General features: G+C 44.0%; 1 protein-coding gene and 1 non-coding gene across 2 annotated transcripts; both read right to left on the bottom strand.

The window, feature by feature from the left end:
* Nucleotides 1-338: 338 nt before the first annotated feature.
* On the bottom strand, nucleotides 339-17,073 carry RPA2 (replication protein A2). Its single transcript, XM_036351924.1, has 9 exons — nucleotides 16,920-17,073; nucleotides 16,554-16,660; nucleotides 12,760-12,861; nucleotides 12,301-12,414; nucleotides 6,638-6,712; nucleotides 5,897-6,013; nucleotides 2,860-2,967; nucleotides 2,588-2,682; nucleotides 339-1,038 (listed from the first exon to the last, which is right to left on the bottom strand). Exons 1-9 carry the CDS (start codon nucleotides 16,927-16,929, stop codon nucleotides 954-956), a joined length of 813 nt encoding a protein of 270 aa, XP_036207817.1. The 5' UTR covers nucleotides 16,930-17,073; the 3' UTR covers nucleotides 339-953.
* On the bottom strand, nucleotides 1,114-1,235 carry LOC118678037. The gene has a single exon (XR_004974713.1). It is a non-coding gene; the product is annotated as a small nucleolar RNA SNORA26 (small nucleolar RNA).
* Nucleotides 17,074-23,660: the final 6,587 nt, after the last annotated feature.

Genomic DNA, 23,660 nt, shown 5'->3' on the forward strand with positions numbered 1-23,660 from the left:
GGCCAAAAAATAGCCAAGGCCTCTTAGAATTTCATCTTGAGGTGACATGGTAGGTATTTTATCAGTCACATGATCATATACTGCTAGAGTCAAGATTAAGGTCTGCTTTAGAACCCTCATTAATGGCAATGCTAGATGCTTTACAAACTTTATTTCATCACAAACCTATAAGGAAATAACATTGTTGTCTTTTCATAAATGGAGGCTTTCAGAACTGATGTACCCTGCTCAAGATCCTAACTAAAAAGCAGAACCACGATGTCAAATCCAAGTCAAGTATGCTGTACTGTCTCAGATAAGGTAGTAATTAAAAAGAAAAATAAGAATGTCTTCACAAGTTACTACAATAATAGAACTACTTTATTAAACATACGAATGTACTTATTTTGTACAAAACACGGTGACATTTCTTTCTCTCCTCTGCCACATGAGGCTACCACTCTAGAACTTCCTATTTACCAAAACACTTGGCAGCAGTCATGACAAGTTGAAGAAAAGTGCAATTCTGAAAGTAACACCACATAACCAAAATGGGGAACAAAACCGGGCAGAAGTTAGCAGGTTTCTTGGCTAGCTCTCTGCTGACAGATCCTAATCGTACTCAACAGGTAATATTTTAGGAATAGAGACTCCTGAGTATTTAAGTAATACTGCCCAACTCTATGGCAGCATCCCGCTTCTACTTCCATCTATCCAGATGGTATTATAACTAATAATTTGTAACTTCTTTTAAGAAATTCCAGTTTGGCTCACACCCCTATGAGTTGCCTATCTCACTTTGAATTTCAAAATAACGGAAGAGCAGTAAGTTTCAAAATTATGTCAATTGAGACATTTTTTGGATGAAACCTACTTTCTAGAAGTCAACTGTTCAAAACATATGCACAGCTGGACACAACAGACTGAGAAAATAGGTCCCGCTGGAAAATATGTTGGGTACCAATTAGATCCAGTTATTCTGCATCTGTGGATTTAAAATGATCATCATCCACAGTGGAATAGATGTGTCCCTCGTTGCTTAGAAAATCCACAGCTTGCCTAAAAAGAAAGGGAGGGGAAAAAAGCTCATTTTCTTTCTTTATAAAACATTTTTATATTAAAACTTTTTTTTTCAGCTGTGACTCCAGACAGGATCCAAAGAGGAGTTTTATCATCTCTTCTGTGGGTTTTATGGAGACTTAGTTTACCCTTCTGTGTTAGCCTCTTAAGGCACTGAGTCAACCTTAAAAGGGCACAGTAAAGGGCAAAGAAAGGGAACTGCCTTCCCGACATTGCCAAATATGTAAACTTCACTACCTCCCCACTTTCTATCTTAGCTAAGAATTCACATCCATTTGCTCACAAAAAGCTCTTGCAGGGAGAGATGCCAGTAAAATTACAAAACTGAGGTAATCCATGGAGGCAATGACTACTGGGAGAGGGCTGCCGTGGATAACTCTCCCAAATTATATAAAGGCAAGAAAATAGAGCCTCACTTAAATAGCAGTAGAAGCAAATCAAAACAATCACCTAAAGTTGTAGTCCAGCTTGCACATAAAATCTCCTAGCATAAAGAGCTATTTTTAAAAGTTGTCCTCCCCACCCACCCACTGAACCTCTAGCCTGCCCGCTGGGAAGTAAAGTTGAAGGAAGTAAAGGGAAGGTCTTTCCAGAAACGTTAAGAGACCTTCAAACCTTCACAGCCCTCAGGGCCAGAGTCAGTAACATATTTAGTAACAGGAACAATTTATAGAACAGCTACTATGTGACAGCCATTCTATACCTCATCGTCATAGTTACTCTGAGACTGAAACTATTATCCTCATTTTATAGGACAGGAAATGAAATTAGACCTGAGCATTTTTTCTATCTAGGCCTAGCATACTGATTTATGGTAACAACAATCCAAGTATCATAATACCCTGTTTGATTAGTTCACTGGATTCAGGAAGCTGCTTGATAGAGTGTTAACTCTATCAGGGCGAGACTGTGGGGAGGACTGTCTAAATGGCTTCAGGTGCAGACAGCCTGATGCATACACCTCCACAGTAGGATGGCAATGCAAGTGGTACTGTACATCTAAAGACCAGAGCTAAGGACCTCACACTCCTCCAGATTTAATCAAGAGGTATAAGGTCAATTTTGCTCAAAATTATATCCCACATAATGGGATTCAGTATTTGTTGAATGAACAAACGAATGAGTGATGGTGATGGGCAACAACATCCTTGCAAGTTCTTTTCTATTTTTCCATGACTAAACGACTTCCTTTCTGTCAACAGATAGTTTTGTGGTTTATTTTCTTAAGTTTATTTTTTATTAATAACAGAAAGGAAGGGAGAATGATAGAAACATCAACGATGAGAGAGAATCACTGACTGGCTGCCTCCTGCACACCCCCAACTGGGGATGGAGCTCGTACCCAGGCATGTGCCCTGACTGGGAATCAAACCATGACCTCCTGGTTCATAGGCTGATGCTCAACCACTGAGCCACACCGGCTCGGCAACATAGTTTTTTTAAAACCCACTTCTCATTACCAGGAAACTCTGACGAGGTGAAATGGGCATAATTCCGGAGTCCTAGCTCATAGAAACCAAATACTCACTTGATTGAGGCTATAGGCATGTGTTGAAGCTGGTTCTTGAGATCGTGAAAGTTCAATCCTTCAGGTCTTGGGCAAGCCTTAATCAAATTCAGCACCTGAACATTAAAATCAGAACGATTTTAGCAACTACTTTGAATCAGCTCCCCTCTTAAACCAAAGTGTCTTTAAAAGAAGGAAACGAGTTGGGTACTGAGCCTCAGAATCATTAAGGAAGTAGCAAAATTTAAGACAGTCTGTGCTTTGCATTTCTGGAGCCATTCAAGTGAGTTTACCTGGTTTTGGGCCACAGTGAGGCCATTTGCCGGTATGAGGCTATTCCCACCAAAGCTCCCTGCTTCACGCATTCCTGGATTGCTGATAGGCGCTCTCCCGGCTAAGGGCTGAATTAAGAAAAAAATTCACAACATTAGAAAATTAATCAATTTAAACACAGTCCTTGCTTTTTTAAAGAGCTTGTTAATAAGCAGCTTACAAAAAACAATTTAGGCAAAGTTTTCCCAATAAGTTTTTATTTTAAAATATATTTTTATTGATTTCAGAGAGGAAGGGAGAAGGTGAGAGAGATAGAAACATCAATGATGAGAGAGAATCATCGATTGGCTACCTCCTTCATGCCCCCTACTGGGGATTGAGCCCACAACCTGGGCATGTGCCAACATTCTATCCACTGAGGCAAACCGGCTAGGGCCCAATAACAAGTATTTATATTGGAAGGAAAAGCTATTATCTGATGAATATTTCAAAGGAGGGCAAAGCACATCATATCAAACCCAGCTCCTTCTATTCTTTGTAATGTGAGGGGAACAAGAGGAAAACTAGCACTGAGAAGAAAATTACCCAGGTTTGCTATAATGATATCTTTGGTGTTGAACCACTCAAGCATTCACTGAGTGTCAAGTAGGCATGAAGTGTTACATAGAAGAAAAGAAGAATAGTTTCCATCAACCTCTCTTCTCTTTTATAACCAAATTTTTAAAAAAAGACTATAAAGAGTTTTCATTCCCTTCTTCTTAGTCACTCCTCAAGCCCCCACTATTTGGATTCTCCCCAAAGCACCTCTGAAACTGTTCCCACCAAAAACTTTTCAACCAACATACCCAATAATCTCTTTCAGGCCTCATAACACTCGACCTCTCAGAAGGAGAAACTGCTTAGCATAATCCTCTTGCAATGTACCCCTCCCTAAGCTACTTCTTCTTTTCTTTAAATCTTTTTTTAGTTTCTCCCTGGGCTTCTCTCTCCCTACCCACTCCCGGGCTTCTTGATACGTCTTCTGATTCTCCTCTTACCTCTCAAACTACACCTTCTCAATATCCTTTATTAGCTCTTCTTCTACCTGTCTCCCGAAAGGCTTGATAGTTCCCCCAGGATTTCATTCCAGACCGCCTCCCAGGCACAAATCCTTATTCCCAGCCGTCTATTGGACACCTACACCTAGCTATCTCACACCTAGCTATCTCACACTTCAAAATAAAATTCATTACTTTCTTCCCCAAACCTGCTTGCCCTGCTATGTTCCATCTCAATTAGTAAACGCAAACCTAATCAGACCGACCTCAGTCATCCATTTCCTCCCCTTCCTGTCACCACAGCCTTTTAATACAATCGACAGTGTCCCTCAAGTCAATCCTCAACACACCTGGCCTCCTGATTGTTATCTCAGCTCCTAGCCTCCTACTCCAATCAACCCTCCTTGTTGCTACCAAGTAACTTCTGGTCATGTTGCTTCTCTGCCTAAAAGCTTCCAGGTGGCTCCCCCTGCCTGTGAAAACAATATAAAACTCCTAGCCAGTGATGGCGAACTCATTTTTTTGGTTGATTTTTCTTTGTTAAATGGTATTTAAATATATTAAATAAATATCAAAAATATACATCTTTGTTTTACTATGGTTGCAAATATCAAAAAATTTCTATATGTGACACGGCACCAGAGTTAAGTTAGGGTTTTTCAAAATGCTGACACGCCGAGCTCAAAAGGTTCGCCATCACTGTAGACACTCAAGACCTACCACAATTAGATGTCAAAATCTGTATTTTTCTTGATCACTCCTTTTTAGCAACTCTATCCCCCAACTGCACTTGCACTTCTTGCCATCCAAAAACATGCTTTTGTCACTAACATGTCGCTTTCTGTCTGGAATGCTCCTCTCCTTGTCTGCCTGGTAAACACTTCGTTGACATTCCCAAAGCCAAGTTAAGTCATGGTCTTCCTTCTTGGCTCTCATAGCATATGGCCCAGTCTTTTTCACAGCAGCCTTCATTCACTGTACCCCATTAGTCCCCTCATCTTTGCACAGTGCCTGGGGAACAGTGCATGCTCAATAAATGTTTAATCTATTGAACTGAAGAAGTAAGAATGACCAATCAAATGTTAAGAACCCATAACAGGATACAGGAGCACTGTGGAAGCTCACTAGGAGAAATCCCATCCAGTTAGATTTACTCATTCAACAAATGAACATTTGAGGTAAATAAAACAAAACAAAAGAACCAAGAGTCAGTCCTGGCCCTTTGTTTTCAAGCAAGATACCTTCACATTGTCTGCTGGTGAAATAGAAGTCTTATGTTTTATGATCCAGTAATACTGGACTGAATGCTATTTCCTACCTGGTTACCTCTGCTGAAATGACCTCATGTGTTGCTTCAAGTGGTCCCATCTCATGCATATTTTTATTTTTACTGATTTCAGAGGGAGAGATAGAAGCATCAATGATGAAAGAATCATTGATCAGCTGCATTCTGCATGCCCCCTACTGGGGATTGAGCCCACAACCTGGACACGTGCCCTGTGAGCTCATTATTGTGAGTTCATTATGAAATGACTCCATTAGGGGGCATGCAAGAGGCAGCCGATCAATGATTCTCATCACTGATGTTTCCATCTCTCTCCTTTTCCCTTCCGCTCTGAAATCAATAAAGATATATATGCGTAAAAAAAAAGAAAATAAATCTAACCACTGCTGTTACCATTCCCCTAAACTACTACTGTTGCTATTCTTGGTGTCTTATAGTCTATTATCCATACAGCAGCCTCAGTGGGCTTTTAAAAAGGTCGATTAGGCCTGGCCAGTGTGGCTCAGTGGTTGAGCATCAACCTATGAACCAGGAGGTCACAGCTGGATTCCTGGTTAGGGCACATGCCAGGTTGCAGCTCAATCCCCAGTCGGGGGCATGCAGGGTGCAGCTGATAAATGATTCTCTCTCATCATTGATGTTATTTCTATCTCTCTCACCCTCTCTCTTCCTCTCTGAAATCAGTACAGATATATTAATAACGAAAAAAAGGAAACTATGAGTGAAGCTGCTCACCTGGCTGTTAGCTTTGGTCAGCATCATGTGTGCATTCACTACTTCCAGAATATGTGCGGTGAACTCATTCATATCCTCCAGGGGCATGATCTTAAAGGCCACCAGGCTTTTTTTGTTCTATTAAAGTAAGAGAATAAAGGATAAGCACATTCAAGTCATTTAAGGTCAAAACATTATGGCTCTTTTCTTGGTTATATTTTGCTAATATGGGAAAAATGTGTTATATATTTAAAAATTTTTACTCAAGGTTAATCTAAATATAGTTAATAAAATATATTAAAAAAAACTAAACTAGCTCAGAGATGTTCAATGACTTCCCAAGGTTACATAGCAAGCAGAGCCTAGCATCCTGACTCTATATCCAGTGCCCACCCATCTACGCCTACTGGATGCCATAGATGTCAATTGCAGGCAGAGATCCTGTTCTTTCTCTACCATTCTGTTAGTTTTACATTAAGGTAAAAATCCATTATTTCCTTTTGAAGAAGAGAGTAATAAAATAACTTCAATATAACTCCCATTAAACATGAAGACTTAGTTAAGTTTTAAGTATCCTAAATGCAGGCATGAATCTAGAAATTGTTAGCATGCAAATACATTAAAAAAATTTTTTATTTTTATTTTGAAGGGGGATCAAACCTGCAACCTTGGCATATCCGGACAACACTCTAACCAACTAATCTACCCAACCAGGGCCCATGGAAACACATTTTAACAGTCTTTTTTTCTTTCTGACTTTACCTGAAAAGATCTCAGATGGCCAGCCACTTTCACATACGTTTCTGGAGGAACCACAGTGTTTTCACCACTGGCATCCTAACAGGTAAAATACAAACACATTACTAAGGTTTTAGTGATATTGGTAAAAGCTTCTTTAAAATCTCTAAATTATGCAGGAGAGAACCAAGATGGCGGCATAGGTTAACGCCGGAGTTTGCTGCTTTGAACAACTACTTCAAAAGTGAAACCAAAAAACGGAAGGGACATCACTCAGAACCACAGGAACGCTGGCTGAGTGGAAGTCCTACAACTAGGAGGAAAGAGAAACGCATACGGACACTCAGAGGAGGCGCAGTGCTGAAGTCAAATTCTGAGGTGCGGAGTGCGCGGAGCTGGCTGGCGGCGGAGGGCGCGGTTGGCGTTTTCAATCGGGAGGGAGTCGCAGACTCTGAGCTCCAGATCCGGGCGAGTCTTTAGGGACCCAGACTCAAACGGGAGAAGCGGGACTGTCTGGCTTCGGTCAGAGCGAGTGCAGCTTTCTCTCTGAGCTTTGCAGCGGGTGCTGGGACTCAGAGAGGCAGAGCCCCTGGGGACAGGACTGAGAGCTGCCATAACTCCTCTCTCCGGCCCACCCTGTTGATCCTGTGCGACCCGCCCCGCCCAAGCCCTGCACACAGGCATTTGCCGGATAGCCTCAGGCAAAGGCTAGATTAGCACCTCCCTAGAGGACAGAAGTTCTCTCACTGCTGACACAGCTGATTCTCATAGCCACTTGGCCTGGAGGTCAAACCCTCCCTGGTATTAGCTACAAGAATCAAGATTTAACTATAAGACTGCGAACAAAGACCACTAGGGGGTGCACCAAGGAAGCATAACAAAATGCGGAGACAAAGAAACAGGACAAAATTGTCAATGGAAGATATAGAGTTCAGAACCACACTTTTAAGGTCTCTCAAGAACTGTTTAGAAGCCGCCGATAAACTTAATGAGATCTACAAGAAAACTAATGAGACCCTCGATCTTATATTGGGGAACCAACTAGAAATTAAGCATACACGGACTGAAATAACGAATATTATACAGACTCCCGACAGCAGACCAGAGGAGCGCAAGAATCAAGTCAATGATTTGAAATGCGAGGAAGCAAAAAACACCCAACCGGAAAAGCAAAATGAAAAAAGAATCCAAAAATGCGAGGATAGTGTAAGGAGCCTCTGGGACAGCTTCAAGCGTACCAACATCAGAATTATAGGGGTGCCAGAAGATGAGAGACAGCAAGATATTGAAAACCTATTTGAAGAAATAATGACAGAAAACTTCCCCCACCTGGTGAAAGAAATGGACTTACAGGTCCAAGAAGCGAGGAGAACCCCAAACAAAAGGAATCCAAAGAGGACCACACCAAGACACATCATAATTAAAATGCCAAGAGCAAAAGATAAAGAGAGAATCTTAAAAACAGCAAGAGAAAGAAACTCAGTTACCTACAAGGGAATACCCATACGACTGTCAGCTGATTTCTCAACAGAAACTTTGCAGGCCAGAAGGGAGTGGCAAGAAATATTCAAAGTGATGAATACCAAGAACCTACAACCAAGATTACTTTATCCAGCAAAGCTATCATTCAGAAGTGAAGGTCAGATAAAGAGCTTCACAGATAAGGAAAAGCTAAAGGAGTTCATCACCACCAAACCAGGATTATATGAAATGCTGAAAGGTATCCTTTAAGAAGAGGAAGAGGAAGAAAAAGGTAAAGATACAAATTATGAACAATAAATATGCATCTATCAACAAGTGAATCTAAGAATCAAGTGAATAAATAATCTGATGAACAGAATGAACTGTTGATTATAATAGAATCAGGGACATAGAAAGGGAATGGACCGACTATTCCTGGGGGGGAAAGGGGTGTGGGAGATGCGGGAAGAGACTGCACAAAAATCGTGCACCTATGGATGAGGACAGTGGGTGGGGAGTGAGGGCGGAGGGTGGGGCGGGAACTGGGAGGAGGGGAGTTATGGGGGGGAAAAAAAGAGGAACAAATGTAATAATCTGAATAATAAAGATTTAATTAAAAAAAAAATCTCTAAATTATGTACAGAAACAAAAAGTTAAAGCTACAGGATCCTAATATATCCCTAACTAGTTTAACCTATTAGAATTAACTTTTTTGTAAAAACAGGAATTAGAATAAACATCTCTAAAGGTAATTTCCAGTTCCAAAGTTCTGTTATGTACATCATAAAAAAAGCAAACAATGATGGTACTCTCATTCAATGCTCTTAGACACACAACTTTCTGGTGGGTAGTGGACATACATATTGGCATAGTGTTTCTACTTTTAGGAATTAAATGAAATTAAGAACATGCATTAGATTTAGCTTTAGGAATATTCATTATAGCATAGATCACAATATTGAAAAATTTAAAACAGCCTAAATAGGCAACAACAGGCACACATTCAAACAATGTAGAATTCTATTAATTGGGAGGACCAGTTGTGGCATGCAGTAACAATAGTTAACTGGGATAATTGGGGTTTTATAGAATATGTACACGTTATTTATTTATTTTATTTTTTAAAATATATTTTATTGACTTTTTACAGAGAGGAAGGGAGAGGGATAGAGAGTTAGAAACATCGATGAGAGAGAAACATCGATCAGCTGCCTCTTGCACACCTCCTACTGGGGATGTGCCTGCAGCCAAGTACATGCCCTTGACCGGAATCGAACCTAGGACCCTTCAGTCCGTAGGCCGACGCTCTATCCACTGAGTCAAACTGGTTAGGGCACGTTATTTATTTATAAGAAAAAAATATAAGCTGATTCATAAAGATTTTCCTGATTATAAAATACCTGACTATAAAAAACTAAAAAGCTGCCCAGGCCGTGTAGCTTGGTGGTTGAGCATCAACCTATGAACCAGGAAGTAATAGTTCGATTCCGGTCAGGGCACAAGTCCAGGTTGCAGGCTCCATCCCGTGTGGGGCATGCAGAAGGCAGCCTATCGATGATTCTCTCTCATCATTGATGTTTCTCTCTCTCACTCTCCCTTCCTCTCTGAAATCGATAAAAAAAAAAAATTAAAAAGGCCTCTGCCCAATTAAAAAATAAAAAACATTTATTTTATTTCAGTCTATTTCCTCCATACACACGTTTTTCTTTGCAAAAATGGGGTTATACTATGCATACTATCGTATAGCATGCTCTTTTCCTCTCAACAATTTATGGTAAACACTTCTTTGTGACAATACATACACTTCTACATCATTTGGAATATTTTATAAATATACCATGGTTTAATTAAAAATACCCTATTGTTAGCATTTTAAGATTGCTTTTAATTTTTCATTATTATAAATAATGATATGATCAACATTCTTACAACTGCACATGTATTTAACTATTTCCTTAATGTAAACCTCTAGCAGTAGAGTATGAGGTCAACATTTTTATGAAGGATGATTTTGATCATTAGCTAATTTTTAAAAAATATATATTTTTATTGATTTCAGAGAGGGAAAGGGAGATAGAAACATCAATGATGAGAAAGAATCATTGATTGGTTATCTCCTGCATTCCCTGCTATTGAGGACTGAGCTCACAACCTGGGTATATGCGCTTGACCAGAGCCGAACCTGGGACCCTTTAGTCCGCAGGCTGACACTTTTATCCAGAGCCAAACAAGCTAGAGTGATCATCAGCTGATTTTAGAGAAAGGTTATACCAGTTTATATTTATACCATCTGAGTAGGATGGTACTCACTTTCCCAAACAAACAGTGACAAATCATTAACTAATTAAGTGCTTACTAAGTACTAGAGGCACTGTGCTACCTATTGCTTTCATAAAAAGTGGGCAATGCGCCCTAACTGGTTTGGCTCAGTGGATAGAGCGTCGACCTGCGGACTCAAGGGTCCCAGGTTCGATTCCGGTCAAAGGCATGTACCTTGGTTGTGGGCACATCCCCAGTAGGGGGTGTGCAGGAGGCAGCTGATCGATGTTTCTCTCTCATCGATGTTTCTAACCCTCTATCCCTCTCCCTTTCTCTCTGTAAAAAAAATCAATAAAATTTAAAAAAAAAGTGGGCAATGCCATTCTTTTTTAATTCTTTGCCAATTTAGTATGTTAAAAATAATATCTTAATGCCTATTAAACTTAATTATTGTTGCTGCCATTTCATCTGTAATAAATAATCTGTGTATCTTCTTTGCCTACTTCTCTAAAATGCAATTGCTTTTTTCTTTGTAAGAACGTTATTAAATAAAAAATTTGATGTTTATAGTATGTGCAAAAATTTTTCCCATTTATTTAAATAATATTTATTCAGGGACCATGATGTAACTGGCATTGTTCTAGGTGCTGGGAATACAATGCCAACATAAAAATCCTTGTTCTCTAGTGCTTCCTATCTCTTGCGTTTTTAACTTGTTTATAGTATTTTGGAAAGTTTAGGTTTTAAACTTTTACAATATAAAATATATTAACCTTTTATTTTAAGAATTTTGCCTTTGATGTCTTATGTATTACTAGTGTCCCAGTGCACAGATTCGTGCACACTGAAAGGAAATTAATTAGAAGAAATATTTTATTTTATTTTATTTTTAAAAAATATATATTTTATTGATTTTTTACAGAGAAGAAGGGAGAGGAATAGAGAGTTAGAAACATCGATGAGAGAGATCGATCAGCTGCCTCCTGCACGCCCCCCACTGGGGATGTGCCCACAACCACGGTACATGCCCTTGACCGGATTCGAACCTGGGATCCTTCAGTCTGCAGGCCGAGGCTCTATCCACTGAGCCAAACTGGTTCGGCAAGAAGAAATATTTTAATATCACTATTATCATCTTGCTAATGAAAAGAAAACAGGATTCTACCAAGTCTCCTATCTACTTCAGGACTTCTGTGAGGATCGAATGAGATGAGGCATGGGAAAGTGCTTCACAAACATCTGGTTAAACTTTAAAATGTTTTCACCTGCCTATAAAGCAAGTCAGGTTCATGGGCTGAAGAAACTCCAAGGAGGCTAGTTGCTAGGGAGAGGAAGCTGGGCATTGCTACGCGATGTCATTACCAGGCGCCCACAATGACCATTTCCGGGTGGGGCTGGGCTGTGGGCCACATTTTGTGCCAGGGGGTCTTGGCAGCGTTGGCTGTGATTTGGTGGCTTGTCACTCCAGGGTGGTGGTGGGCGTGTGTCCCACTTGGGGTAAGCCGAGTGTTGGTTTGTCGGTGCTGGGTCCGTGGTGCTATTTATTTTTAAATGGTCACTGTGCGTCATGGCAGCTCCTGCGTTGAATGTCTGCCCTCTGGTGATCAGTGCATGTCACAGCTACCGGTCAGACAGATGGGCATTTAACCTTTTATATATATAGATTTTTATAATAAGAACCTTCAGCCCTGACTGGTTTGGTTCAGTGGATAGAGTGTCAGCCTGCCGGGTTTGATTCCAGTCAAGGGCATGTACCTTGGTTGCAGGCACATCCCCAGTGGGGGGGTATGCAGGAGGCAGCTGATCGATGTTTCTCTCTCATCGATGTTTCTAACTCTCTATCCCTCTCCCTTCCTCTCTGTAAAAAATCAATAAAATATATTTAAAAAAAAAAAAAAAAAGAACCTTCAAAAAGACTAAAGAAATCCAACACCTCCAAACCCCACTCAGATTTAAAAACCGCTTACATCTGTGTCAACCCACTGGCGAACATCCATGGGTGCAGCTGTCATGTCATCTATTTTGTAAACAATGTTGGTTGGAGCCTTCTCAGCATGTCTGATTATCCCCACAATAGTGACCTAGATCAGGAGAAAAAAAAGTTTGGTTTTCTTGGAAACAAAAGCAACATTTATGTATTTCTTTAAAATTTTAGTCCACTTTAACTTATTATTTTTAAAAAATATATTGTATTGATTTATTACAGAGAGGAAGGGAGAGGTATAGAGAGTTAAAAATATCAATTAGAGAGAAACATCGATCAGCTGCCTCCTGCACACCCCCTATTGGGGATGTGCCCACAACCAACGTACATGCCCTTGACCAGAATTGAACCTGGGATCCTTCAGTCCACAGGCTGATGTTCTATCCACTGAGCCAAACCAGTTAGGACTTAAATGAAATAATTTTTATTTCATTATTCATACCTGTGATATCTCAACACTCCCAATTCTGAACACTTCATCAACCAGAGTGGCAGAAAGCAGCTGAGATATGGTACAGGGTACAATGTGCTGGGCTCGGGTTCTCTGGAAAAAAAAAAAGAGCATGCACAAAGTCAACTGAAATAACTACCACTCATTTAACACCTGCTACATGTGCCAAGCACTTTGCATCTATTATAACACTAGAGGCCCAGTGCACGAAATTCATGCACTCAGGGAGTGGGGGTCCCTCAGCCTGGCCTGCGCCCTCTTGCAGTCCGGGAGCCCTCGGGGGATATCTGACTGCCGTGGAGGTGGGAGAGGCTCCTGCCACCGCTGCTGCACTCACCAGCCATAAAAGCCTGTCTTCTGGCTAAGCAGTGCTCCCCCTGTGGGAGCGTACTGACCATCAAGGGGCAGCTCCTGTGTTGAGCATCTGCCCCCTGGTGGTCAGTACGCATCATAGCGACTGGTCATTCCGCCATTTGGTCAATTTGCATATTAACCTTTTATTATATAGTATTATTATATAGGATTGGATCTTCAAAACAAGCCTCATTATCTATGCTTCATATGGAAACAAAGGTCATATAGCTAACAAATGCCACACTTTAGAATTCAAACTCAGGTTTGTTTGACTCCAAAGCTCCTGAAGAATGGTTAAGTTTGTGTTGCACTAGAGATTCACCAAAATAAGTGGACCAGAGTGGCGACAGCATAAGGAATGACCTGCTTCCTGAACAGACTTTTAAGAGGCAACTCCAGCTTTAGGCTGAGGACTAGCTGTAGCTAGCTGTTCATCACTGGTGAAATGAGATGATATTTGGAAAGGGTTTGAGAAATGGCCAGTGGAGACAGAACTTTGAGCTTGCTCTAAATCTCTCCCTTTTTTAAAATCTTCAACCAAGGATATTTTCCCATTGATTTTTTTTTTTTAAATATGTTTTCTTGATTTTTTACAGAGAGGAGGGGAGAGGGATAGTTAGAAACATCGATGAGAGAGAAACATCGATCAGCTGCCTGTTGCATGCCCCCTACTGGGGATGCCCGCAACCAGGGTACATGCCCTTGACCGGAATCGAACCTGGGACCCTTGAGTCTGCAGGCCGATGCTCTATCCACTGAGCCAAACGGGCGAGGGCTGAAGCACAACCATTTGACAGTGAAAAAATAGTAGCTGAGGAATGAGCATTACAGGCTGAGGACAAATATGCACTTCCACAGAATCATAGAGGGAATATTCAAAACAAAAAGAGCATAGTGGGTTAAAGATTAGAGTTCTTCCTGTCAGAAATCAACAGGGAGTAACCCGACGACTGTTCTACATGCAAGACCAAACATAGTAGACTCTTGGCCTTCAAGGATTTAGCAGTTGCAGCTTTACCCCAAAGGTCCATGACACTAGCAACATTTCACTTTGCTCAAGTATAATTGTGAATGGTATTAGCAAGATGGTAGAAAATAAGCCCAGCCAACCACTAGAACACATACCACAAAAAGCAGCACTTTGAGGGAAAGGGTAAAACACACTCAGGAGCAGTGTGTTTTAGGTCACATTTCTCAACTCATCTGTACCTCAATAACCTCATCTATAAAACTAGGAATGACAAAATCATTATGAAAACTACATACATGGTGAAGTACTTACAATACTACCTGGTTCATGTATGCATACTCAATAAATGTCAGCAATTATTGCGTCAGCTATTGTTCCTCACTCTTTACATTTGAAATAGCTTTTAATAAGGATGTGAAGGAACCGACTATATTTTTAAATTTTACTTTGCAGCATTTTATAGGTGAAGTTATATGCTATATTAGTATTTATAGATTGAAAATTGCTGAGGTCCCAGATTTAGTTCTCAAACTCTCACAACCGAGAGTTTTATTGTATCTGCAGCATAAGAAAATTAAAAATCACTACAGTAACAGCAGCAAGAACATGGGCTTTGGAGTCAGACAGTTCTATAGACCTGTGTTCAAATCCCAGCTCCAGGCCCTGGACACACCACCACCTCTTCTGTAAAATGAGGACATTTGAAACATATAACTTATACAAATGTGACAACACCGATGTCTACATAGGTATTTAATAAATACGATTACTCCTCAGGTAAAAAAGTTATGTACGGGTAATTAGTAAAGTGTTAGAAATGCCTTCAAATTCATCTCAAATCAGTTGTAGCCTGTTTTTTAATGAGCACCTATTATGTGCCAGAAACCGATTGCAATGAGTGCCTGATTTGTTCCAAAAAGATTCAGAGAGTGAACCAGGCACAAGTATGTTCAATTTTGAAAATATAATTTTCTAGGTGACTATGAACCACAGGATATTCTTAAGTACTGTGGGAAACCACCATTTTTATCAATGAAACACTGGAAATTTCTCATGGTTCAATAAAATATAATGGGTTTACAGTCAACAGGAAACATTTAAATCTAATTTACTGTGGGAAAGGCACTGGATTTTAAACACAAAAAGACTTAGGTTTCAGTCTTCAGCTTAAACCATCATCATTCTCTGAAAAGCTGTCTCAAAACACAGCCCAAGCTAGGAATCCTGAGATAAAAATTCTAACAACTGGAATGAAGAAAAAATAGTTAAACTTAGGGAGGAAAGATGAGAACCAATTGTTTAGCTTCTGTTTTCACCTTCACAGCCTCAAGGAGAAAAAATTAGAGAACTGGAGTCCCCTCTGGTCTTTCCGGTTAAAAACACACACACAAAAACTACCACCGTGAGAGGCTGTCTACCAGATTTTGGATTTGCTCAGCATCGCGTGTGTTCCGTCTGGTTCCAGTTACTCGCTGTGTCAGCTTAGGGAGTCCCTCAATCTCCCCGAGCCTGTGTTGTACAAGGGAGTAAGCAACAAACACCTTATAGCATTACATGAAATAAGCTGCATGAAAAACACAAAGCAACACCCAAATGTATGAGAATTACCGATGCGTTCATTCTTCCCCCCAACACCCACCCCAGAACTCAGTGTACGTAAAAGCTTACCAACCGGCCCGCAAAACACAGAAGCTGCTAACACCCTGAATGGCACCTAAGAGGCCACACTGACCCTGTACCGAAAGGACGAAACCCACAGCAGTTGTTACACGCAAACTCCGTTTCCATGTAACAGGCGCGTGGCCAGCTTTCCACCTTCCTTCCTCCGACCTCGGCTGACGCACCCGCTCCCGGGGAGGAGTAGGACCAGCACCGCCTCAGGTGGAGAAGCCACAGGGGCCACCGAGACCCCGGGTTCAAGCCGCTCCACTCACTCGCTGCGTTAAAAGGCAGTTGATTCGGGCGCGATGCATTATGGTCCTCGCTCAGGTCTTTTAAGAAATACGCGGACGGACGTGACTACGGGGCGGCGTGTCACACAGGTTCTCATATTGTCCGACAACCTGGCGAGGCACGTGTGAGGAAGAAGGTGGGCAGGCCGACTGACCGCAGAGGCCACGCTCTTTGCACCGCACCGTGTCACCTCGCTCTGCTTAACTTAAACACGACTCGGAACACAAAAAGGACGTAAAAGAGGCTAATAACACGAGCTCGGTTTTCCCACTAGGCATTGGCTACGTTAGTAAACTTCAAAATAAAGGCAAGGACGCCGTGAGTGCAACATTTGGGGAGACTCCTTTGTTCAAACTTACAGCACTTAGGGGATTCGGCAAGGTACTAGTTGACAGTTATCAAATCAGCTCATGTTTACCACCCTTCCTTCGCCGCACACATTTGCTCCCATGGGTGAATTACGCGCTTCAGGACAGACCAAATAAAACGAAATACTCTTTCCACGTACTGATTTCCTCTCAGCCTGAGAAGGTGTCGGCGATCCAAAGCCCCCGGGGGACTGGGTGTAGCCGCCGGCTCCCCCGAAGGTGGCGCTGCCATAGCTCTCAAATCCACCTGGTTTTAAATAACAACCGCATTAGCACCTGAGCCGCTTTCCCAAGCTTCTGAACGACCCACAGGCCCCCTCCCCACCTCGCTCCTCGACCCAAACACTCCCAGCGCGTCCCTAAGCTTCCCGACCACCTGTCGCGGCCTCCAATCGCCGCGGCCCCGGCTCCCGCCCCTCCCCCCTCCCGCCACCACACGCCTCTCCGATCCCCGCCCTCTTTGCTAAATTCTTGCTATTCTCATCCTCCGCCATATTTATCATTACTGTTCCACATCTTGGTCACGACTCCCTCAGGAAAGACGCCCAGAAGGCTCCGGTCCACTGGGTTCGCCGGACGCCTCAGAACCTTGTTGCGGCTGCAGCACTCTACTTTTCGCTGGCGCCACAAACTCCTTCCCGCGAATGGCGGAGCCAATCACTGTCCAAGAACGCTTCCTTCGTCAGCCAATCAATGCTCGTGAATCCTACGCTTTTTCCGGTCTTTGCTGGCCTGGCTTCTGAAGTCGCGCCCTCCGTTCCAAGTAGGACCGGAAGCCATTGCGGCCATCTTGACTAAGGGCACGCACGCTACGTCAGCGGAAGCGAGGATCTGCGCGAGGCCGCCGGCGTCTCAGAAAAATAACCAATCCAATAATTCCGGATCTCAAACCCATATAATCCCACCCCCACCAATAAGCGACGTGACGTCACTTCCTTTGTTCGGCGTTTTCCTCTGTTCCCGCCAAATTTTCACCAATCACAGGACGCCTTAATCTAAAGCGCTATAGTAGAGCCGGGTCTGTGTGGCTTAACCCTTGAGTCTGGACCGAGGAACCAAGAGGACGCGGGTTTGATTCCCCGTCAGGACACATGCTCCCGGTTGCGGGCTCAGTCCCCAGTAGGGGGCGTGCAGGAGTCAGTTGATAATGATTCTCATCATTGATGTTTCTCTCTCTCCCTCGCTCTCTAAAAATCAATAGAAACATGCTAAAAAATAAAGCGCTATCGTAGAATTCCCGCTTCGGAGTCTGCACCCTGCAGTCCCCCAGGATATGTGCTTTCAGGAAACTCAGTCCTAGTTCACTGCGCCTGATGGGTTGACCCGCTTCTAATTCTACCCAGAGAAGCTATTAAAAATCTACACTCTCCTCCAGGGCAGCCTTCCAAAACTCTGAGGACGACACCCCACACCATCCTCAGCCCCGTCCACTCCCGCTCCACACCCTCCGCTGCTCCAGCTGCTCTAAACATAAGGCGGCATGTTCCTCCTGTATCAGTTCCTTACTCCAAACACTGCTGGGTCGCTAGACATCCCCCTCCCAAATGTGTATTGATTCCTTTTTTGCTCTAAGCTCTCTGCTGGCCATTGGGACTCAATGCAAAGGTAGACATGGTCCCAGGACCCCTGCATCATTTTTTTTTTCTTTTATTAAAACAGCAGGCACTGCCTTAAGCATTTTGCATTTCTTAACTGAAGCCTGTGAGGTTGGTGAGGCGCTGCTATTGTCCCCATTTCACAGATAAGGAAACTGAGGCACGCTTGTGGAAGCCTGCATTCGAGCCTGGAAAGTCTGATTTCGTCCACCAGTGTAGTTACTATGCCCTTTTTGTGTGTTAATTCTCACCCCAGGATCTTTTCCTGTTGATTTTTAGAGAGTGGGAGGGAGGGGAGAGACGTAGAGAGAGAAACATGGATGTAAGGAGACACCTTGATTGGTGGCCCCCCAGCCGCGCCCTGACCCTGGGACAGGGCTGGGATGAACCCACAGTCGAGGATGGGTGACGACGTGGCCGTGACCAGATCGAACCCCTTGGGCGGGTGGCCGCACTGACCACTGGACAGCCGGCTGGGCCCTGTGCCCTCGCGGACACCCCGAACAGGCCCATGGCGGCCGGCTGGGCAGGGCTGGCAGTGGAGGGCCGGGTCACGGACTCCCCACTGTCTTCCCGGGGAAGGAAAACGACACAAGCACGATGCCAAATAGCAACGGACACAGAGCGGACGCGGACCAACTATGTGTTTTAGCAGGAGTCCGAAATTGGGATTTTTGTGTTAAAAATGGCTGCATTTTCAGTGTTTTAAAACAAATTAAACAGTTTCCAAACACGATAAGCCAAAGGAAAGGTATGTGTGGGCCACAGGTCACTTTTTTTTTTTTTTAATATATTTTACTGATTTTTACAGAGAGGAAGGGAGAGGGATAGAGAGTTAAAACATCGATGAGAGAGAAACATCGATCAGCTGCCTCCTGCACGCCCCCTACTGGGGATGTGCCCGCAACCAAGGTACATGCCCTTGACCGGAATCGAACCTGGGACCCCTCAGTCCACAGGCCGAGGCTCTATCCACTGAGCCAAACCGGTGCTGGCAAGGTCACTTAAAAAAAAATATATATATATATATATGTACTTTATTGATTTTTTACAGAGAGAAAGGGAGAGAGATAGAGAGTTAGAAACATTGATGAGAGAGAAACATCGATCAGCTGCCTGTGTACACCCCCCCACTGAGGATGTGCCCGCAACCAAGGCACATGCCCCTTGACTGGACTCGAACCTGGGACCCTCCAGTCTGCAGGCCGACACTCTAGCCACTGAGCCAAACCGGTCAGGGCCACAGGTCACTTTTTAAATCCTGTAAGCCTCCCCGTCGTTGCTGAGGAATAAACTAGACACAGCCAAAACACAAATTGGAGGCATAAGGTGGGTGGGTGGGGAGAGGTGAACTGAAGAACTTGTAAGCAGATATGCACGCCCCATGGCACAGACAACAGTGTGGGGGAGCCTGTGGGGGGGGCTGGAGGGGACGCTGGGGGACAAATAGGGACATCTGCAATACTTTTAACAGCAAAGATAACAACAACAACAAAAACAATCTGGGCAGCCCGGCTGGCGTGGCTCAGAGCCTGAGCATCGACCTATGAGCCAGGAGGTCATGGTTCAACTCCCCGTCAGGGCACATGCCCAGGTTGCAGGCACGATCCCTCGGGCGGGGCGTGGAGGAGGCAGCCAATAGGATCCTCTCATCATTGATGTTTCTGTCTCTCCCTCCCTCTCCCTTCCTCTCTGAAATCAATAGAAGGTATATATATATTTAAATCTGAGGCATATCAAGACAACATTATTGTATTAAGCCTAAAGTGATTGAAACTTACACAGTCTGATAAGTAAGAACAGATTTATGATATATGGGATGAAATTAACACTATTCTGGTGTGCCAGGCCAGCACAGGCAAGGGTTTGGTGAGCCTGGGGTGGGGGGTGGGGTGGGGGGAAGCGAAGGAGTGAAGAAAAGACAAAGAGAATAAGCCGGGGCTAGGTGGATCTCCTGTGCCTGGCTAAGGCCACAGAGGGCAAGCTGAGGCTTTATTTTATAGCCAGAGGTAAACAAGGTAGTGGTCTCCATAGCTACAATGTTGTGAGTTTCACTTGTTTTGGCAGCACTTGCTGCACTTCCTGCGGCCCATTAGCTACCCAGGAAGGATCTAGGGAGCCTCATAAAATCAAGCCTAATTATGCTAAGCGGGCTGTGCCCTCTAAGCTGGGACTTGTTTTGGCTTTGCCAACAGGTCAGTCTGAGGCTTAACCCTATAGCCGCTCCCTACATTCTGGGAAATTTTAAGTCGTGTGTTCACTTGGGTTAATGGGCTTCATTTGGGGTTTGATTCATTATAAATTCAGCTGTGAAGGTTAAACAGGTAAAAATGAAATGAAGATGTCTGAGATTAAAATATAACACAAGGCAAACCATCAAAATAAGATCTTTGCACATCTTTTCAAGAGCTTGATGATCAGATAAATTGAACAGAGGGCTCCGTTCTCTGTCAGTGCTAAAAAAAATTGATATTTGCTCTGTGTGTTAATGAATTCATCTCTCAAGGTTTACTTTTGTCAAGTTGCAATCTTCCAGTCACAGTGATTTTTTTAAAAACTTATTCTTATTGATTTGAGAGAGGAAGGGAAATGGAGAGATGTGGGGAGCGGCTATAGGGTTAAGCCTCGGACTGACCTGTTGGTAAAGTCACAAACAAGTCCCAGCTTAGAGGGCACAGTCCTCTTAGCATAATTAGGCTTGACCTTATGAGGCTCTCTAGATCTTATGGGGAAGCTAATGGGCTGAGGGAAGTGCAGGAAGTGGCCAAAACAAGTGAAACGCACAAGAATTGTGTAACTATGGAAACCACTACCTTGTTTACCTCTCACTATAAAATAAAGGCTCAGCTTGGCTTGGGATCTTTTTCTCTGTGGCCTCAGCCAGGCACAGGAAGATCCACTGAGACTAGAAAGAGCTAGAGAGTTCTGAACGCTGTCTGCTGTCTCCGTGTAAAACATTCTTCGCCGACTCCGTCCACACCTTTGGGAACCCCTGGACCGCTGGGGCTGGACCCCGGCAGAGAGAAACACCAATGACAGAGTCATTGATTGGCTGCTTCCTGCAGGCCCCACACTGGGGATCAAGGCCGAAACCCGGGCATGTGCCCTAACCAGGAATCAAACCGTGACCTCCTGGTTCATAGGTCAGTGCTCAACCACTGAGCCACACTGGCCAGGCTCACAGTGATTTTCAAGAAGTCTTCCATTTCCCTCTCTCTAGGCTATTACCAGGACTGAAAAGAGGAGAAATCACCCTTTATTTATTTTTTTTAAGTATGTTTTTATTGATTTTTTTTAGAGAGAGAGGAAGGGAGAGGGATAGAGAGATAGAAAACATCAATGAGAGAGAAACATTGATCAGCTGCCTCCTAAAAGCCCCCTACTGGGGATCAACCCCGAAACTGGGGCATGTGCCCTGACCAGGAATGGAACAGGCAACCTTTTGGTTCATGGGTCGATGCTCAACCATTGAGCCACACTGGCTAGGCAGAAGTTGCCCTTTAAACACGTTCTGGTAGCCCTGGCTGGGTGGGTCAGTTGGTTGAAGTTGGTTGAAGGAACCAAAAGGTGGGGGGTTTGATTCCCGGTCAAGACACATACCTAGGTTGTGGGTTTGATCCCCAATCAGGCCATGCGCAGGAGGTGGCCGATCAATGTTTCTCTCTTATGTTGATGTTTCTCTCTCTTTCTCCCTTCCTCTCTCTCTAAAAATCAATAAAGAAATATATCTTCAGGTGAGGATTAAAAAAAAATCGTTAACTGAATGAGTGAGTGAATGAAAGCTAAAGATCAGTGTAGCTTTGCTTTAGGGTGACTGGATTCATTGTGTTCCCACTCTTGACCTTCTTGGACTAAGCCCTGTGTGGACTTGAACCTTGGGCCAGCCACAGCAGCAGCCAGAAGCTCTGAGGCTGGGAATGGGCAAAGGTCACTAGCACTCGAGGGCTATCACCCACACTCCCCAGGGCTTTGCTGCCAAGCCGTTTGTTTCTCCTGAGGTGATAGGCCTGAAAGGCTACAGCAAAATCATGAAGAATGCTTGCCTCTTACAGCTTTTATACAGCACTAGTGGCCCGGCGCACGAAATTTGTGCGGGGGGGGTGGGGTGGGGTGGGGAGGGGAGTCCCTCAGCCCGGCCTGCACCCTCTCCAATGTGGGATCCCTCGGGGGATAACCGGCAGTTGGACATCCCCCTCACAATCCAGAACCGCTGGCTCCTAACTGCTCGGCTGCCTGCCTGATTGCCCCTAAACTGCTTCTGCCTGCCAGCCTGATCATCCCTAACTGCTCCCCTGCTGGCTTGATTGCCCCTAACCATCTCTGCCTCAGCCCTGCACCCGGGACCTAGGATTCCCTCCTTCAGCTGACCACAGGCACCTGGGACCTGGGCTTCCCTCCCTCTGGTCAGCCATTGGCGCATGGGACCCAGGCCGGCTTTGCCCAGGCCGGCTGCAGCTGCAGGGAATGGTGGGCAGGTGGTTTCGCCTGGGCTGCAGCTGCAGGTGCTGGCGCCCGGGACCACAGGGTGGCGGCTTCTCCGTCTATCAGGCCACAGCCAGCCACAGGGTGCTGGTGCCCGGGACTGCCAGGAGGCGGCTTCGCCCAGGTCCGGCTTTGTCAGGAAGGATGTGTGGATGGTCATGCGGAAGACATGCGGTCTAATTAGCATATTACCCTTTTATTAGAATAGATCATTGCTGGGGTCCAACCCCAGCAGGTCCAGGGGTCCCCAAAGGTGTGGACGGAGTCGGCGAAGAAGGAATGACACGGAGACAGTGTTCAGTTGATCAGCAGCCTAGCCAGGATCTCCAGCCAGGATCTCCAGCCAAGTTCTGGTCTGGATCTCCAGAGAGGTTCTGCTTAGGATCTCCAGCTAAGTTCTGGTCTGGATCTCCAGCCAGGTTCTGTGTCCATGTTCTCTTGCTAGGTTCTCCAGGTTCTCCAGCCAGGTTCAGTCACCAGGTTCTAGTCAGGTTCTCTTGCCAATTTCTGTAGTCAGGTTCAGTCCAGGATCTTTTGCCATGTTTTCTCCAGCAAAGTTCTTCTGTCTCTGGGTTCTGTGTAGGTTCTGTCTTCTTAATCCTGTGTTCTAAGTTCTGTCTCTTTCTGTCTCATTACATCTGTATTTATACCAGTTGATTCAATCCTATCAATCTCTATTACAAAGGTTAGGGCGTTTCTTATCTCCATTCCAGGGAGTAAAGATTATGTAGCTTAAGCATCATTGTTCATAGTTAAAGTGATTAATTACCCGCCTGGCACTTAGTTAAGAGGTTTTATTCCCTCCCTAACTTCAGGGGAAAATCCCTACCTGGGGAAACAACCTTTCTCAGAGAGGTGACCTTGGTTAAAACACATAGTGCCAAGAAGGTGAGCAAACATATTAAGAACAGTATGCCATATATGCCAGGTCCTTTGAAACAGCAAGGATGGACCGGCTCCCGGCAAGATCATGGTGTGTTTTTTCTTGCCATCATTAACCATAGTAACTTATGTATTGAAGTTCTATTCCTGCTAAGTCTAGAAGCAGCCTCAGAATCCTTCTCACCATTCATCTTAAGTCTGATGCTTCGTTGATCAGAATTAATACCTGAGGTGAAGCCTCTTACTGCAGAGGCATCCCAGAATGCATGGCATCCTCTCTGCTTTATG

This window comes from Myotis myotis, unplaced genomic scaffold (genome assembly GCF_014108235.1).
Source record: "Myotis myotis isolate mMyoMyo1 unplaced genomic scaffold, mMyoMyo1.p scaffold_m19_p_2, whole genome shotgun sequence".
NCBI classification, from domain to species: Eukaryota; Metazoa; Chordata; class Mammalia; order Chiroptera; family Vespertilionidae; genus Myotis; species Myotis myotis.

Coding starts and splice junctions, on each gene's coding strand:
- RPA2 (XM_036351924.1), bottom strand. Junction 2,683..2,859: donor TCACTGTGGCCCAAAACCAG/GTAAACTCACTT, acceptor TTTAATGTTCAG/GTGCTGAATTTGATTAAGGC. Junction 1,039..2,587: donor ATGCCTATAGCCTCAATCAA/GTGAGTATTTGG, acceptor CTTTCTTTTTAG/GCAAGCTGTGGATTTTCTAA.